Raw genomic sequence first — 18,734 nt, 5'->3', positions numbered from 1 at the left:
TACTTTTTCTTTTACTACCTAGCATGACTTGAACAATTTCTTGAATGCCTGTCCAATAAACTATGTTGTCACTGTGATATTGTTCCTTGCCAGCATTCTATTACACCCTGGCATATAGGCAGGGTATACTAGGTATACTAGAAAGGCAGGCTAGAAGGCCTCTGGTGGCCATGACAACCATTCATCACCTTGCAATCACATTTTGGGATGCCCACATAAGTGACAGAGGCAACTCTCTTCCTAATCACTTAGAGGCCACAGTCAGCATGGACCGCAGCATCTAAGTAGAGGTCACAAAGGTGTTAATGTACCTGACACATATGAGTGCTCTACAGTTTTTTAGTTATTAATTTTAATGTGTTTTATATTTATACATTGTTTTTCCATTGCGATCAACATGGTGGCAGTTTCACTGGCAGCTATTAGCCGCCAGAAAACGTTGCGGGAAACAGAAGGAACTGTAGTTGAGGTGTGTGAGCGGAGGCGGCTGCAAGAGAAACCAACTGCAGTTCTTAGAAAGAAGTGTGACACATTCTGCGCTGCTCTTAATGTAGTGTGTGTTCTGGGAGTAAGCTGCTTGGGCTAGCTGCCGCCTAGTCACCTAGAACACACACCCTGGCATGGGCATCATGCCAGCTGTGTCCGAAGTGGAAACTCTGCCCGTAAAAGAACTGGGATGTGCGGGCAAAGAATGGGGAGCTAACAGTGTGGAGCAAGGGAGGAAGAAAATCAGTGAGCAGGAAAGACTAAGCTGCCTCGTATAAAGCTCTTGTGACTAACCAGCCACCATACGGAATGCAATCACGTATTGTGCCCTGATGTTGAAACACGGTAACGTCCCAGCTATATTTGCATTGTAAATACTCTAACTGATAAGCTAGTTTGCCTGAGAGAGTTTTCCTTCAAATGCAACACGTGCCTCTCTCTGCCTGCCTTTCCTTGTTCTGTCATCTTAAAGGAATGACCCAGCGCTCCTTTTTTCTTCTGTAGACTCGCACAGGTATAAAATAATAAGCTAAACTATATTCACCTCTAACATGTCCCCACCGCTCCGGACAGAATGCGACCATGCTACCGAGAAGTATGCAAAGGTTGGAAATGCCCTGTGCCAGCCTTTAGGAAAAAAATAAAGTACCACCAGGCAACCCCTTTAAGTTTCTGTGGGTCTTATATCACTTGCTACACCTTGGTTCCTCCATTCCATATGTACTAAAAGGGAGACCTGTTGACCTGAGATCGTCTAAGATCTTAAACACGTCTTGATACACTCATCACTGATCCTCTATATATTTTCTACCAATGGTTGTGTTTGGCCATCTAATTGTGCCAGAATCGGGAGATATATAGCCGACCAAACTTATTATTTATCAAGCCCATTTCTCTTTTCTACTGAAATTGCAAGACGTTATTTCTTCACCCATGGTTTATGGACATTGGATTTGATTGTATTGCACTAATTTGAAATATGTCGTAAATGAAAGAACAATAGTGAGTTAAACAACGCGAGTCAACGATTAAGATGTTTGTCAAATATTTTGATAGATAAGGCTACTGCCGTACATTCAGCCACATGAAGATAAGGGGACTGGAAACAGAATTCTTCACTGGAACTGTGATACTGACCTTGAGAAAGTCTTATGCTGATAACATTCAACGACTAACGCATAATAACAAAAAGAGACCTGGTATCGATGGTGCTAGTCAAATCTGTCCACATCAATATCCAGATATAGCATGTAAAAAGTACTTAGAATTACAAACTATGCAATAAAAACCCCATTCTGCTGAGATGTGAATTTATGTGCCTTTCTATACCATGTGTCTTCCAAAAACTCATCTTTAGAGAAATCGCTGATCACAATGACCTTATAGTCTAGCAGCTACTAGGTCTAATGCACAGGGAATGCTTCGTGCAAGGACCCAATATGGTGGCACATGTGACTTTATATGCCTCTGTGGGGCACTATATTAGACCCTAGAAGTATGGGCCTAAATTATTCTTTGGGGTCTATATTATAGATCCATACCATGCAGCTCTACATTACATTGCCACTTTATTAGACATCCATCTTGTAGTGTTGGACCTCCTTTGGCCGCCAGCAATTCACCGTGGCACAGATTCCACTAGTTGTTGAAATCATTCTGCAAAACGTTTGGCCCTTGCAAAAACTGTAGCTTCCTGCAGTTGCTACAAGTTAGATACAGCTATTAACATGCTCAGAACAGATGTCAAGAAGGGTTCATCGGCTGCCCGTCAACATGGTGCAACCGAAATCTAGAATCATCTGAACAAGCGGTGTTTTTTTACTGCTCAGTGATCCAATTTTGGTGCTCATTTTCCCACTGGAAACTTTTATTCCTGTTTCTCTAAGGCTTCTTTCCCACGAGTGTATATCAGCCGTCTGTTTTATACGCTGTGATCTGATGCATTGGATTCCAATGCATCAGATCACATGGACATATTCCTGAGACGTAAAAGTGCCTGGCCAGACCAATATAGCGCCGGGCGTTTTTACATCGGGCCCAAAAGGTAGGTCTTATGCGTCCTATGGGAGCCCATGGCAGCGGCCGCAGGTGGGAGTTTAGCAGCATAGCTGCTAAACTCCCTGCCTCTGCTCTTCCCTCCCCGAGCAGGCTCACCTGTTCTTTCCTCCCCGCTGGCTCTCTGCAATGGGAGGGGGGCGGGAGGGGGGTGGAGCTAACCACTGCCCCACCCCGCCTCCTCCCATTGCTAGCTGTGGATAAGGGGCGGGACATGCGCAGAGCTTATATCCCACCCGCCCCTTGTCCATAGCCATCAATGGGAGGAGGCTGGACGGGATGATGCGTAGCTCCGCCCCTGCCCCATCCCCTCCCATTGCAAAGAACGAGCAGGGAGGAAAGGACAGGTGAGCCTGCTATGAGGAGGGGGCGGGAAAGGGGCGCCGGCATGGTGACTTCGGCGCATATGCCCCGAGATCCATGCCGTCTTAATGGATGCACAAACGCTTGATAAAGTGGTCACTCATTGTATAATACTCTTATGGGGTCTTAGATTCCATTTAACTAGAGAAGTAGAATATTTTTTAGGTTACTTTCAATCTTTGAGAAGAATCCCAATTCTAAACTTTTACATTTCTTAACAAAAACAATCTCTTCTTTGCATTCATTCTACCGACATTCTTTCATTCCACAGACACCTTCAATATTGTCTTTCAAAGCTAAATAATAATTCCCTTACGTAACCTCCGATCCCCAAAAAGAACCAAAGTTCCACAAACCACATGCCCCACCAATGCCTGAGCCCTAAATAGTAAATTAAAAAGTTAAATTACCCGAAGGTCCTTTTAAGATTTTATTATCTGTTATGGAGGTTCCTCAAAATCATTTCTACCAGGAACTGGCTTTTTAAGGTCGAAATATTGCGAAATCTTTAAAGGGGTTGTTCACTTTATCCAACAACTTTTTAATAGAAGGGCCGAACAACAATAACCTGATCACAGGGTTTCCAACTGTGGGAGAAACGGGCAGCATCAACCGTGGGCAGAAATGAAGCATTACAACACGGTACCCATGAAAACCTAACAACTGTCTGTGCAATGTGCCGAACTAGATCCTCTACAGATGCTCATTGAGTTTTGAAGCTCATCAGTGGCGCACCTCCTCTAATAACTCAGAATTTCCTTTAAAAAAAGCATTGAAAATGGGTTTTGTCAATTTGGACATTTAATCGTAAATGGCTGGCCATGTGAAAATGCTGAAAGGAACAAATAGAAGACAAGGTGGCAAGCCACTTCCCTAGCCCTTCTACCTCTTTGTTGCAGGTGAGGGCCACAGCGGTCAAATATGGATGGACTAGCAGCATATCAGTAGTGTCTATCTTAAGACAATCCTCTTAAAGGGGTATTCCCATCTGGAATTTTATGGCATATCTACAGCATATGCTATAAAGGACGATTGAGCGCAGGTTCCACTTCTGACCCCCACTGTCTTTGGCCCGACTGAATGTGTTGGCTGGGGAATATTGGAAATTACAGAAACTGATGAGTGGACTGTCTTAGGGCTCGTTCACATCGGCATTGAAGGTTCCATTCAGAACCTCTGTCACTGATTCCTGCTAGAAAGCAGGACGAAATAGAGCAGCAAGCCGCGCTATTTCATCCTCTAAATTCTGCCAGACTGTTGCCCGGAAATTGAACGGATCCCATTATATTCAATGGGGTCCGTTCTGCGCCGTTCGATTCCATCATAAGACAGATCCGATCGGCCAGAAATGGAGGAGGAAAACAGAACTTCCGAATGCTGATGTGAACGACTTCTTGCACAGTTTGTGTAACTCTCATAAAAGTGAATGGGAGTTACGGAAACAGTATAACACCGTGAGCCAAATTGCAGAGTTGCAGAAACAATGTATCCCAGATGCGCTCAGATGCTTCTATCCTCCGGCCACCTTGTATAGAGCGGTGTTCTCGTCTGGTCTAGATAGGAATACTATTTTAATGTCACTGTTATATGTATGATATTTACACATTCTGGACAATCATCCTGTCCCTACGATTACTATAGTCATCTAAATAGCCTAATGGATCCTAACTTAGTAATAATACCGTAAAATACATAGTATATAAAAACATAGAAATACAAGTTACATCGGTAGCAGAATTGAATATAAGATTACCAATACTTCATTTACCCCGTCTAGGCATGTAATGTTCCAATATTAAAGGTCTGCCCGCCTTACCTGTTACTTCTCAGTCTTCTTCAGGAAGCAGGGTGAAGGCTAAAATCCATACCGCCACAAGTGAAATCCTTTGTGAAGTCCGAGTGACTACTCCGTATGCTACAGACACACCTTTATGTAGTAATATAGAATGAGAAATGTCTCTTAAAGGTACAGGAAAATGGATTAAAACAGAATAATTCCATTTGCTATCGTGTGGTTATGTGTCATTGTATGTTCACGTCTGCCTATCCGTGTTCCGTGTGTATGTGACAGTAGTTGTGGTTTCTAGCAGTTCAGTTATTGAACACTTATTGTGTCTCCCTGTGCCGGTCTGTGTGTGTCTTACAAAAGTTCCTGTCAGTCAGTGGTTTTTCTTATGTGTCACCCTGACTAGAAGTTGCTTAGCTCGTTAGGCAGGTCAGACAGTAATTCAGCCCACATTTAACACTTTAGGAGCAGGCAAGTTTCTACAGGTAGTTCTACAAGTTGCCACTCTTTGTAAAAAAAAAAAAAAAAATCAAGCACCGACAATTAATTGTCATTTTGATACAAAACCCGGCATGCAGTTATATCTCATGCAGATATATAAATGATTAGAGTTGTGGGGATTAGATGAAGGGTCCCCCCCACCCGGCCTACAAAAAGGCTCTCAGAGGCTACTTGTGTGTAGAGTGACCTCTTTTTCCGCTTGTGTGCAGGTGGTTGCCCGCTAGACGACACCATCAAAGAGATTTCACTCAATTAACATTGAGAGGGGCGCATCATTGGAATGTACAAAGCTGGATGGTCATATTGACAAATTGCCCATTAACTGGGCTGTTTTAACCAAATTAATAGAAGGTGTTGGGACCAGTGGATGCGTGAGGGCAGACACACAAGGTAAAATAGTATGTAAGGCTGAAAAAATACATATGTCCATGAATTTCAGCTTATTCCTCCCCCCAATGTTGATCCAGAGGAAGGCAAAAAACCCAATGAGGTAGAAGCCAATTTTTCCCATTTAAGAGAAAAAATTTCTTTCTAATTCCAAGTCTGGCAATCAGAATAATCACTGGATCAACAACCACTCTGAAGTAATTCGTGATGATAACATATAATATTATAATGCTCAAGAAAAGTGTCCAGGCTCTTCTTGAATTCTTATATCAAATTTTTCATTGCCACATCCTCAGGCAGAAAATCCTATAGTCTCACTGCTCTTACAGTAAAGAACCCCCTTCTATGTCGGTGTAGAACCCTTCTTTCCTCTAGATGTAGAGGGTGTCCCCTTGTTACAGTCACAGTCCAGGGTGTAAATAGATCATGGGGGAGATCTCTGTATCGTTCCTTGATATACCTTTACATAGTCGATTGGTTGCACCTCAGCTGGTTTTTTGTTTTTTTTTAGGTGACCGGGTTCAGGAGTCCCTTAATAGATCAACAGTCAACAGAATAGTCTGATCATCTGACAAACATGAGCAGCTCCAACTGTTTTGTTGTCCACCATCCAGAGACAGGTGGCACCATCTTTGCAGGCCTCTTTGTCTGTCGGAACCATTTCCAGGCGCTTGGCTGAAGGACATTTGGTCTCACGGCACCCATTACATGTACTGACTTTGACACCCACTCACCATCTCCTCCATTTGCAGTGATGTCATGAACGATGAAATTGGATGCTACAGAGTGGTACTGGGTTGTCTTCAGCAACAAATCTAGGTTTAGTTTGGGCGCTGATGACAACTGTGTTCACTTCTGGAGACCTAGGGATGAGCACCTTAATCCTGCCTTTGCTGTGGAGCGGCACACTGCCTCCACTGCTGGTGTGATGGTCTGGGGGGGCCATCACATATGACAGTCGGTCACTCCTAGTAGTGGTACGAGGGACAATGACAGCTCAGTGATATGTTCAGCACATCCTGCAGCCACATGTGTTCCTCTCATGGCGGCTTCCAACAGCCATTTTTCAGCAGGATAATGCTCAACCGCACACACAAGGGTGTCACAGGAATGTCTCCACAACATTGCCACACTTCTGTGGTCTGCACAATCGCCAGATTTGTCACCAATAGAACATGTAAGGGACCATCTGGGAGGCTAACTTTAACAGTTTTTTCCTGACCTACATCACACTCACCTGTGTAAATACAGCCTGAGGGCTCTTTCACACAAGCATATATCGGCCGCCATTTTCACGGCCGGCCAATATACACTACGATCTGATGCATTGGATTCCAATGCATCAGATCACATGGCTGCATTCCCGCACCATAAAAGCACCCAGTCAAGCCAATATAGCGCCGGGCGCTTTCACTCTGGGTTGAAGAGATAGTCCTGGTATTATCTTTCCAGCCAGAATATATCGGCTGCTGCATAGATACCTATGGGAGCCAGTCACGCTGCTAAACTCCCTCCCTCTTCTCTCCTCCTCTCTGGCTGTTTGCAGTGGGAGGGAGTGGGACGGGTTGGAGCTAAACTCTGCCCCCTACCATTGCTGGCTACGGGCAAGGGGCGGGTGCCTAGCTCCACCCCTGCCCACTCCCATTGCAAACAGCCGGAGGGAAGAAGAGAGGAAGTGAGCCAGCGAGGGGGAGGGAAGGAGAGGCAATGGCATTGCAGCCTTTGCTTATATGTGCCGGGGCCCGTACCATCTAAACGGGCACACAAACGTTAGATTTCCGCGCCTATTCACACGGTTTTACAGCGCTGGTGGGCGCACATAAAAACGCCTACGGCCGTGTGACGGGAACCTTCGTAATCAATGGAATTGTGCTGTTTTATGGCCCCCTTCATGAGGGAACTTAACTTGGTTGTCTGATTTAGGGTCCTTTTACATGGGACGACTGTCAAGCACTTAAGCATTCAACAGTCATCCCAATGATATCACTGCTCTGCTTTCACACAGGAGCGAAAATTGCTCAGTGAATGAAGACGGAGCACACTGGAGATCCCTTCCTGCCTTCCGTCAGCGTAAACAAGCAGTCATTAAAGATGAACACTTACCTGTTTACACGGGCTGGTTATTATCATCAGCTTTATCCTGCCGACACGTGAGATGGAGACATATCTTTATGACCCTGGTGGAATGCTGCCCACACTGTACCCTCGCACCAGCATTGCCATTTAATTGGCGGTTGGCAGGTGCAACAGTATTGATGAGTGATTGTTATCTTTGCAATAGGGTGGACTCAATACGATGCATAAATGGCTGTTCCTCTTAAGTTATATCGCTCTTCATTGGTTTATTGAGAAACTTGATCTAAATAGAAGACGCAGGGTGATGATGTCACCATAGGCTATCTTACGTATGATTGGCAGTTCCTCACAAGTTATATCGGTCCTTACTGGTTCATTGAGAAAGTTGATCGGATTGGAGGATGCAGGTTAATGAAATCATCAGAGGCTATAATTATCCTAACCCCCCCCCCCCCCACCACCACCACCTCCCCCATTCCCCATTGGACTGCCATTTAGGCCCTGATGATGCCATTGAGGCACATGCTGGGGGTGCTGTTTGTTGCTTTTTAATTTCAATAAACTGAACAATTGCTGCTAATACACAATAATTAGATGGATTTCTCCTTTATATACCTAGATGTGTAGGAAATATGGAATATAGCCAATATGTTAGTGCAGCATGTGGAAGATACTGGGTTTTTAAATACCCCTTTTTAATGCATACCAATAAAGATTATACTTTTTCAGTAAAGGGATACCATCATTTGAGTTATATTGCATAACACAGGCAGCCCATTTATTAGGGCTTATTCACATGAGCGTATATTGCCCGCCGTTTTCATGGCCGGCTAATATATGCTACCATCTGATGCATTGGATTCCAATGCATCAGATCACACAGACGTATTCCCATAGTGTAAAAGTACCCGGCTGGCCAATATAGCGCCAAGCAGGATAGTCCTGACTGCTAAACTCCCTCCCCCTTTTTCCTCCCCTCTGGCTGCTTGCAATGGGAGGGGGTGGGATGGAGGCGGAGCTAAGCTGCCATTTCTGGCTGTGGACAAGGGGAGGGAGCTTAGCTCCACCCCCAACCATTGCTAACAGCCGGAGGGGAGGAGAGAGGAGGAGAGCCGGCGAGGGGAGGAAAAGGGGAGACAGCTTAGCAGAGCTAAGCTGTTTCTCCCCACCCAACAGCATTGCGGTCTCGGCATATATGTACCTAGCCTGGGCTGTCTGAACTAGCGCACATACGTTAGATTTGTGCGCCTGTTCACGCGTTTTTACAGCGCCGGCGGGTGCACGTAAAATGCCTGCGGCTGTGTGACAGAGTCCCTTATGATGGACACTGTGTAATGCTTCATTTCTCCTGTGGAGGAGCTGTAGGGGGATTGAACAATCACAGCTTCCTAGCAAGTCATTGCTGGCGGAAGATCTTTCTCATAAAATGGACAAGTAATGTAAATGACTGAATCTGCACTTAGAGCACGTCTGATTTAGGCCTCGTTCACACGGGCTACAAAATCTCGCTACAGAACGCATGTATGTGAAGCCCGTGGTTTCCAATGGGTTCTTTCAGGCTACAAAACAGAGCGATGATTTTGTAGCCCGTGTGAACGAGGCCTTATCCTGAAAATTAGAGATGAGCGAGTATACTCGCTAAGGCACATTACTCGAGCGAGTAGTGCCTTAGCCGAGTATCTCCCCGCTCGTCTCTAAAGATTCGGGGGCCAGCGTGGGTGACAGGTGAGTTGCGGTGGGGAGCGGGGGAAGAGAGGGAGAGAGATCTCCCCTCCCTTCCTCCCCGCTCTCCTCCGCCACTCTCCGCCCCCCGAATCTTTAGAGACGAGCGGGGAGATACTCGGCTAAGGCACTACTCGCTCGAGTAATGTGCCTTACTGAGTATACTCGCTCATCTCTACTGAAAATGTATTCACAAAGTGACTACTAATATTCCAGAGTGATCCCCTGTAGATCTTGTTAGACTGCGACACGCCCAAATTGAAGGCACATGGGAAAGACTTGCAACTAGTTTCCGGTAGTTCTGGGTGGAAGGTTTCAGCAGAATCCAGAGCATTGATTTGTAGACAGGTCTGTCCTGTTCTTGCCTCCACATTTAGAGCATGTGTTACCAGATTAAAGTCTTGTCATTTCACAACACCAGTAGCAGATAACACGAAAGCAGAGTGTTTATAAAGCAAAATGATGACTTAGATGCGGCCATACTAAGCGTACCGGGCAAACCAGTGCGAAGGATTTACAGATAAGCGTGAAGTCAGGCCTGAAGGTCTTCTTTTGAAACTTTTCTTTGAACTCTTAACTTGTATACCTTGGGATTTATGTGTTTAGTATTTACCTTAAATTCTCTGAAATGCTGGTGTTTTAGTGCCACATGTTTTTAAGGCTTCTTTCACACAAGCATATATCGGCCGCCATTTTCACGGTTGGCCGATATGTGCTACCTTCTGTGGCATTAAAGCTCGTGAACGGGCGTACAAATCTAACGTTTGTGCGCACGTTCACACAGCATGGGCCCTGGCGCCCCTTTCCCCTCCCTCCCCCTCGCAGGCTCACCTCCCTGACTCGCTCTTTGCCTAGCTCCCCCCCTTGCATTGCAAAGAGTGAGTGGGGAGAAGAGCAGAGGGAAGGAGTTTAGCAGCCGCTGCTAAGCTCCCTCCCACCTCCCTTCTCCGGCTACTGTCATTGCCTCCCATAGGAGCCCATGCAGCGGCCGACGTATTCCAGCCCAAAAGATAGTTCCAGGACTATCTTTTGGGCCGACATAAAAACGCACGGCGCTATATTGGCCAGCCGGGTACTTTTACGTCCTGGGAATATGGCCATATGATCTGATGCATTGGAATCCAATGCATCAGATCACAGCGTATATCGGGCAGCCGTGAAAACGGGAGGCCAATATACGCTCATGGGAAAGAAGCCTTTAAAATGTAGTTTTTCTATTTAGACATTGAAATAATTGTAGAGGAACAGACCATTTTCCCAAACTTCCTTGTATACGTCTTGTGATTGGTTTGCTCACTTTGGACCTCCAGAAGATGCAGCATGAAAATTATAAAATAACATGAAAGTATCAAAGTATTTAGAAAGTTAAAGGGATTTTCTGGGACTGAAAATAATCTAATGGACGGGTAATGTTCTAAAATAAAAAATAAGCCATACTTACTTATTTTAATTAATTCATGGTCCAACACAGGAGGCCCCATTACCCGCCGCTTTGACCCCGGAACAAGCTGCAGCAGTCATATGCTAATCATCGTAAACATGACTTTTCAGCCAATCACTGGCTTCAGCAGTCATGCATCATTTATGGCAGTATCACCACTGAAGCCAGTGATTGGCTGAGCAGTTAAATGTACCATATATGACATGAGACTACTGCAGCTACTTCCAGGATGGGAGCAGCGAGGTCCGAGGCTCCTACACTGGACCAGGGGGCCACGCAAGGAGGTAAATGTGCCTTTTTTTACATCACTTTTTGCCCATTAGATGTTTTTAGTCCCATAAAACCCCGTTTAATGGCCATTTACAAGTAACAATTAGGACTTTGATTTATACGGTTTCACGCCATCATAAAGTTAATTGTTCAGGACAGAAAACACTTAACACTAAATGATAAGTCCATTGTTTATTGGTGAGTACAATTGGTAGTTTATGTATTAAAAGAAATCTTAACATTTGTGAAATTGTTAAATGGGACAACACTATCCATGTGCTCTATTAGTGCGGAAGGACATCCTAGAAGGTGGTTGCCTCCTTGAGACTTCCCCTCCATTAGTCAGAGTGAAGAGCCACTGCAGTCCTTGGCTACCATCCTGGAGGACTATTATGAATGGATACAGGGGCATGGGTAATAGGGAGTACAGAGGTCCTGGAGTCTGTTGGACCTACTGGTTTTGTAACATGCAAAGACTCATGTGTCATAAATGGCACATGGTAGATGTAATCAGTTTGGGCTGTAGACAACTTGGGTACATTGGGTTACTCATCAGGCAAACCGCCAGCGTGTTGGAATCAGTGCCAGGAATTCAGTGCCAATGATGTTTACTCTAAAGGCTGTACAGGTCGCATATGGAGGAAAGGTGTTTTTATCATCTGTTCAGGAACGCGTTGTTTGCAGCTCCTCAGTAGCTCAAGGGGCAGTCATGGCAAAATCAAACAGCCATTCATTGAAATGAGAGCATACACTTGTCATATTCTGAATGACGCATAAGTAAGACACTTGGCTGCAGGCCATGTAACTGACTGGAGGTGGGGGTACAAGGGTCCGGAAGTAAAGTAATTGAAAACTCAAATAAAACTTACAATATAGAAATGTGACATCGGTCTGCAGCTTATCTATTGGCACAACAGAAGATCGGACATGTTGAAATACAAATTGCCCGATCTGTTGTGCGGGGACATGAGCGGCCATCTGAGGTGTTTGGGGGCAGCTCTTTTTCTCTCCTTATTGGAAGCGCCCACAAAATGAGTGTAAAGCCAACTTAAGGGCTCATTCACACGAGTGTATATCGGCCGCTGGTTTAACGGCCAGCCGATATATGCTACGATCTGATACATTGGATTCCAATGCACCAGATCACACAGGCGTATTCCCGTGGCGTAAAAGCACCCGCCCAGCCAATATACCGCCGGGCGCTTTTACGCCGGGCAGGAAAGATAGTCTTGGAACTATCTTTCTGCTAGGAATATGTCGGCCGCTGCATGGGCTCCTGTGGGAGCCAATGACAGTGGCCGGAGAAGAGAGGTAGGAGGGAATTTAGCAGCATGGCTGCTAAACTTCCTCCTTCTTCTCTCCTCCCTTCCGGCTGTTTGCAATAGGAGTTGGCGGGACGGTGGTGGAGCTAAGCTCCACCCCCTCCCGTTGCTGGCTGTGGACAAGGGGCAGGGAGGGGAGCTTATCTCCACCCCATCCCCTCCATTGCAAACAGCCGGAGGGGTAGAGAGAGGAGATGAGCCAGTGAGGGGGAGGGAAGGCGGAGCTCTGCTAAGCTGTCTCTCCCCGCCCAACGGAATTGTGGCCTCAGCGTATACGTACCGGCCCTGGGTCATTTGAACGGGCGCACAAATATTAGATTTGTGCGCCGTTCACACGTTTTCATGGCGCTGGCAGATGCACATAAAAACGCCTGCGGCTGTGTTAAAGAGGCCTAAAGTTGAGTTTAGATCTAGAATTCTGGTGTGGTTTATTCCCCCCCCCCCCCCCCTTCCTCTCCCCTCCCCATTCAGTAACTGAATTTAGAGGTTGGAAAAACTGAATGTAAAAGCTGATTTATGAGATTTTTTTAAATGCAGTGGGGCAGATTTACTAAAACTATCTAGTAGTTAGTGTAAACCTCAGTCTAAAAGTGTGCCAAATTTATTGGAGGCCAATGCTGCATAATAAATTTGGTGCAACTTTTGCCTAAGTTTATACCACCTATTAGTTAGCTTACTTTTGCACCAGATTTTCTTGCTAAAATTTTGTCACCTGACAGGTTAAATCCCACCCTTTTTCCAGTAAAGCCACATCCCTTATCTATGAGGCTGTTTTCACAGGAGCGTATTTTAGCGTCCCATTTGGTCCTTGTTTTGTGGATCATAATATGGTGCTAATGTAAATCTATATATCTATTGACATTGCCGTATTTTTTACTACCGTTTTTTAAAAATGCTGCATGACCTATTTTTTGCGCTTCTGCCTTTGTATTTGTATTCTTTTCTATTAGGCAAATATTGATCAGTAAAAACCGAACAGCGGCTAAGGCACTCACAGGCTTCAGCAGTGGTTCTTCTAAAGCCACTGAAGCCTGTGAGTGGATGGCCGGTCACGTACACAATGTACGGTGCGTGACAGCCTACCGCTTCTTACGGGCTCCATGCGGCAGACACTGTGGCCGCAGCGATGGACAGGGAGCCGCTGGGATAGGCGAGTATTCCATTTTTCCATTTCTCTTCATTTTAAGCCCTTCTAACTTTTTTTAATGGCCTGGAACAACCCTTGAAATAGTTCAAAATGTCCAAGAGATGTGAGATAGATTTCTCGTGTGTAGCTCCTCTGGACATTCCATGCAGAACCAGGACCTGATTCAGCTGAATATAAGAATTAGGCAATTTGCAAACCTTTACAGCATGCTGCTTGTCTGGGCCATAATCCGTTTCCCTTTGGAAGCAATTATTATTCACTTTGCTTGTTGGAAAGCCTCAGAAATGTTTGGGAGCTGAAACTAGGATGAACCTTTCTCTACATCTCTGTGGTCCCTATACTACAGCCTTTCATTTACACCACCTCTACAGCATAAATAGGCTTATGTGTGTAAGTACTGCTGCTTTATAGCTATTTATCTTCCTTGATTATTGGGACTTGTGGCCGTATTTCTCAGTATGCCAGTTTTAAAGTGTAGTGAAGACGACCGTGATTGTGTTTGGCTTGAACACAATGGTGGTAGAGCTCCTTAGGTGTACAATGGTGTATTATAAAAGTCAATCACTGCCAAAAGTGGATTCCTGTCCTTAGTTCATAAAGTTCACAAGGACAGGTAGAAGTCCTCCCAAGGAATAGAGAGAAATACAAACTGGAGACAGTATGACTGCTTTCTTGTTGACGTTCACCGATGAACTCAACAGCAATGCAAAACGGCCAGCTTGGACCTGTTTCAGGCCTTGTAAGGGAAGTCAATGTCTGTAATACACATCTTCTAGGGTAGGGTCACTTAATGCAAACAAAGTTCAGTGCAACACAATGACCTCTGCTCCAGTCAGAGAGGCACTTAACTTGTTAAACAGGTTACATGGTATAGTGGTCCTCAGGGTGACTGGTTCAATACAATGCCTTCTCTTCAGCTGCACCATGGACTTGGTGCCTAGCTGGTGGGCAACTTTTGTTCCCACTGTTTTAGACTCTCACTTGGTCACAGTTTCTGTCTGACCCTCTCCTCCTTGTACCAGCTATCTCAAGAGCATGCGAGAGAAAGAAATACCTGATTCAAGAACGGACATTCCTGCTCTGACTTCCACTGTAAAGCAAAAGCTTAAACAATACAAACGTGGCAATAAAACATCACAATTTCTCAATCAATGTGGTCTCCTCCTCCTTATAAATTGATATCTTTGTAGTATAATAGAGAACAGAAAGTGGAGCTGTCTGTACAGATTTCTTAGAAAAAGGCTGATGGTTGAATCTGGTTTCGCAGATGCAGCCATACACATTTTGGGCTATATTGGGCCCTAAACTGGTTGAAACTAGCCATACATGTTCAATGACACCAGCCGATGAACGAAGTTCCTTTAAAGGAAGATCATTCGTTGATGAAAAATCGTTCATAAAAATGGAAGATCTCTCGTCTGGGTTGAGGCCTTGGACAACCTTCAATATATGAAGGAGCTCAGGAGCTCCGACTCGGAGATGGGATACTTGGGCTTCTACGGTACATGGGCGCTGTTGGACAACTTCAGAAGCTCCTCGGCCTTTCTTAGGTGGCTGGAAGAGGGCTTGTCCTGAGCCTAATACGGGGTCCCCGGATACCTTGTGACACCAAGATCCCATACTGCCATGGCTGGAAGGACCTTCTCCCCTCCCCTCTTTCCCCTGTGTCTGACCCTCCCTCTCTGTTCACCATCTAATTTCTCTTCTCCTTTTCACCTCTGTCTTCCATTCTTCTTAATCTTTTCATCTTAACTAAAATAGTTACAACAGTTACAACAGTTTTAATGTATCCTCTCAGCCCTTTGCACATGATAGCCTGTATACAGACTTGTACCTAGAGGGAAACCTATGGGTTTCAGAGGTCTGGTAACCGCCTGGAGTGCCGTTTAGGGGACTTTTTGTCTTCTCAAGGGCTCACCCGACGTGCCTTGATTTGTTGTCTACGTTTAGACTAGTTTAGAGGTGCCCTACTCAAGAGCTGGGTTTGGCTCTTAGCCCAACTAACAGCTATATCAACGTCCGCACAGCCCTATTTATAACCTCACGTTGATGATACTGTATATGTTCCCCCTTGAATTCAGTCGGTTCTTTCCTCGGTGGCACTTTTTCTTCTTTTCTCCCCCTCTTGATCTCCTCAGTTTGGAGATAACTCATATGTAAACCTATGGGAAGACTCATAGCCCGGGGTGAGGGGGGAAATGCGTGTATTCCTTTTAAGCTTCAGATTGGATATGTCTCTAACGACATAGCTTATTATTGCAATTTTCTATGGTATGTTATATGTTTTATCTAAGAAAACTCAAATAGCTACATTTTGAAAGAAAATTAAAGCTCTCTCGTCCGACTATCAGATGAAAATTTCATTGACTGTCTTTCATCGTCAGCTAAAACGATTGCTCACGGTTAGGTTTCGCTTGTTATTTGTATAGCAGTGCTTTCTGGGTGTCTGCTATGTATATTGCAGTCACTTACATACAGTGCAGCCTCCCGTCAGATACTTATCAGGCACCACCATGTTGGGGCAATGTTGGACTGAGCCCACATTTTATGCCCATGTATGCAGATATTTCAAAATCCTCCTCCAACCCCCCCCCCCCCACCACCACCACCCCCCAACACACACACCCTCCATATACCATGAATAGTGCATCACTTTTATAGGTCTGGTATTGCAGAGAGTGGGAGGTACGATGTATTTTTCAGTGTATCAGTTAGATTTACTATTACTTTTTATCTTATTTCAGGGGCTTTGAAATAAACTAAGACTTATCTATAGAATTACAGTAAAACCTCTACTAACATCAGCAATCCGTCCAAAAGCAATCGTCTTTACCTGAAACCGTTGCTACTCGAGGTATTTTCATAGGAATCAATGTAAATCCAATTAGTTCGTTCTAGACATTCCAAAAAACGCACTAAACCACATTTAAATGGAGAATAAATATGGTCTTTAATACCAAAAACAATAATAAATTAATATAAAAGACTGCTGTAAAGAATAAATTAACCTTTAACATGTTACTGTGTGTTCTCTGTGCTGTTACATAGGACTGCAGGACACATCTACTACATCATCTGTCCTCAGTATTATCACTGTGTTCTCTGTGTGTTACAAAGGACAGCAGGTGATATTTGCTGTACTACAGTACATCATCTGTACTCAGTGTTATCACTGTATTCTCTATGGTATTACTTGGGACTGCAGGTGGCAGCATTATCTGTCCACAGCATTATCACTGTGTTCTCTGTGATGTTACATATGACTGCAGATCACATCTACTACATCATCTGTCCTCAGTGTTATCACAGTGTTCTCTGTGCTGTTACATTGGAGTGCAATAGTACAGTACTGTACTAGTGTATTACCCATCGCCGATTATGGAGAAGGGTGGGTTACATTAGCAGCAGCAGGAGTAGAAGGAGGAGAGGCCGAGCAGAAGATCACGTGGGTTCAGCAGCAAGGTCACATGGGTCGGCACACGCCGGTATTATTAGAGGCAACCAATGTTACTAGAGACAAAATTCTCGCTAAAAAAAAAAATCAACTTTACTCGAAATCAGCCTTAGCAGAGGTCAATGCTAGTAGAGGTTTTACTTAATTCTTTCATTTTACAATATTTAAACTTGACACTAATTGATTTAATTAAAGGGCTTTTTCTTGGCATTTACTATTGATGACCTGTCTTGAGCATAGGACATCAATAGTTGATCGGTGGGGGTCTGCCTCTCAGAATCCCCGGCAATCAGCTGATTCTCCGGCCTACTGTGACTGCAGCCGAGACGGAGACAGAAGTAAAATAGGAGGCATTTCTGCCATAGATTTCAATGGGAGCAATGCCTTCTATTACACTTCTGCTTTCAACCTCAATGCGGACATATAGCTCAGCTGCACCGATAGCGGGCCTGAGGATCAGCTGATTGGAGGTCTGTGGCACAGGGTCTCTGCCAATGATCAACTATTTCCGTATACTTCTGAAACAATCCTAATAATTTTCTGCAGGCTTGTTCCATTTTTGGTCGGGCAATGACAGAGAAGCTGAGCTTACCAGTCTTTATGTCCTATTGTAAACAGGACAGAGGGGGAAGCTCCTGCCAGGCGCTATACAGTGAGGAAGAGGAGGCACATGGCCGATACCTAGAGAACATTACTTCTTTATACATTTCTCACTTTGAATTGCAATAGTATCAAATTAAAGAAAGAGATTAAGAGAGGAAGAGCTGGGATTTGTTTCTGAGCATTTTCTATGTTAGTGTTCCTTTAAGTACAAAAGCATGAAAATGCTACAAAAATGACCAGCCTCCATATACAACTATTACAAGGTATACTGCACTTTAATTATACAGATTTATGAAGGAGTATATATTAGTCAATTACGTGGAGCATCTGCTGCAGAATTTAAAATATATTCAAAGCCTTGGGATTTGTCTTGGTTGACCGTTTTAGAGAGTTCTCCCCAAACTTCATGTCTTCTGCAATGAGCACCAGGTTTTCAGCCACTGCTTCCAGGATCCCATACATCTGCAATAGAGGTGATGAATTATAACGAGGGTTTACAGGGCCAATGAGTGCTATAGTTTGGCCCCTAGCAGTCTGTCCATTTGTTACTGTTGCTCCATATGAGCCAACATTACCTTCTAAGTTACTTTATGTAGCACCTTGCAGTTGAGAAGAAACCATTAGGGTGCATTCCGAGAAACCTGGATCAATATCACACTTGCAACATTTTTATGCGAGTGCAATACAAGTGTGACAAAATTGCATCACACTCGCATCACTGTACTTGCAATTTTCTCATATATTAAAAATGTGCGTGCAAATCGCATGTTATTCTCTATGGGAGCAAAAATGTATCGCATTACGCTCACGTGTGTGACTTTTGCCTTCTCCTATCTTTAGTACACAGCGCTCCATGAGCGCCATGTACTAAAAAGTGAAAGTGTTTCTTCCACTACACGAGATGGCAGTCATGTGACCACTAACATTCCCTGCTACAGCAGAGCTACAGGGTCCTAGCAGACTCCAATAAGCTCTGCCAGTGAGAATTGTCACTACAGGGGATGTTTTCCCTGTAACTGAGGCTCCTATGGATGCCCAAGCTACAGGGAGAAAAGTGTCAAATAAAAAAAATAAAAAAAACACGTAAATGTCCCCTAGAGGTCTTATATGATGTCATGGAG

At 44.5% G+C, this 18,734-nt stretch overlaps 2 protein-coding genes across 3 annotated transcripts in view; both read right to left on the bottom strand.

Annotated features, from left to right (window-relative positions):
• EPN3 (epsin 3) overlaps positions 1 to 5,071 on the bottom strand; it is a 43,879-nt gene extending 38,808 nt beyond the window's left edge. For both annotated transcript variants that reach the window (XM_066586918.1, XM_066586919.1), the window contains exon 1: positions 4,721 to 5,071. The gene's annotated coding sequence lies outside the window, so the exon portion shown is untranslated. The remainder of the gene's footprint in view (positions 1 to 4,720) is intronic.
• Positions 5,072 to 17,869: 12,798 nt separating this feature from the next.
• MYCBPAP (MYCBP associated protein) overlaps positions 17,870 to 18,734 on the bottom strand; it is a 59,964-nt gene continuing 59,099 nt past the window's right edge. The window contains 2 exon segments of the mRNA XM_066586084.1: positions 17,870 to 18,006; positions 18,009 to 18,075. Of these exon segments, the coding sequence (XP_066442181.1) occupies positions 17,924 to 18,006; positions 18,009 to 18,075 (150 nt within the window). The 3' untranslated portion in view covers positions 17,870 to 17,923.

This window comes from Eleutherodactylus coqui, chromosome 13 (genome assembly GCF_035609145.1).
Source record: "Eleutherodactylus coqui strain aEleCoq1 chromosome 13, aEleCoq1.hap1, whole genome shotgun sequence".
NCBI classification, from domain to species: domain Eukaryota; kingdom Metazoa; phylum Chordata; class Amphibia; order Anura; family Eleutherodactylidae; genus Eleutherodactylus; species Eleutherodactylus coqui.
The sequence above is the reverse complement of the archived record's forward strand: the minus strand, read 5'-3'. Positions and strand labels throughout refer to the sequence as shown.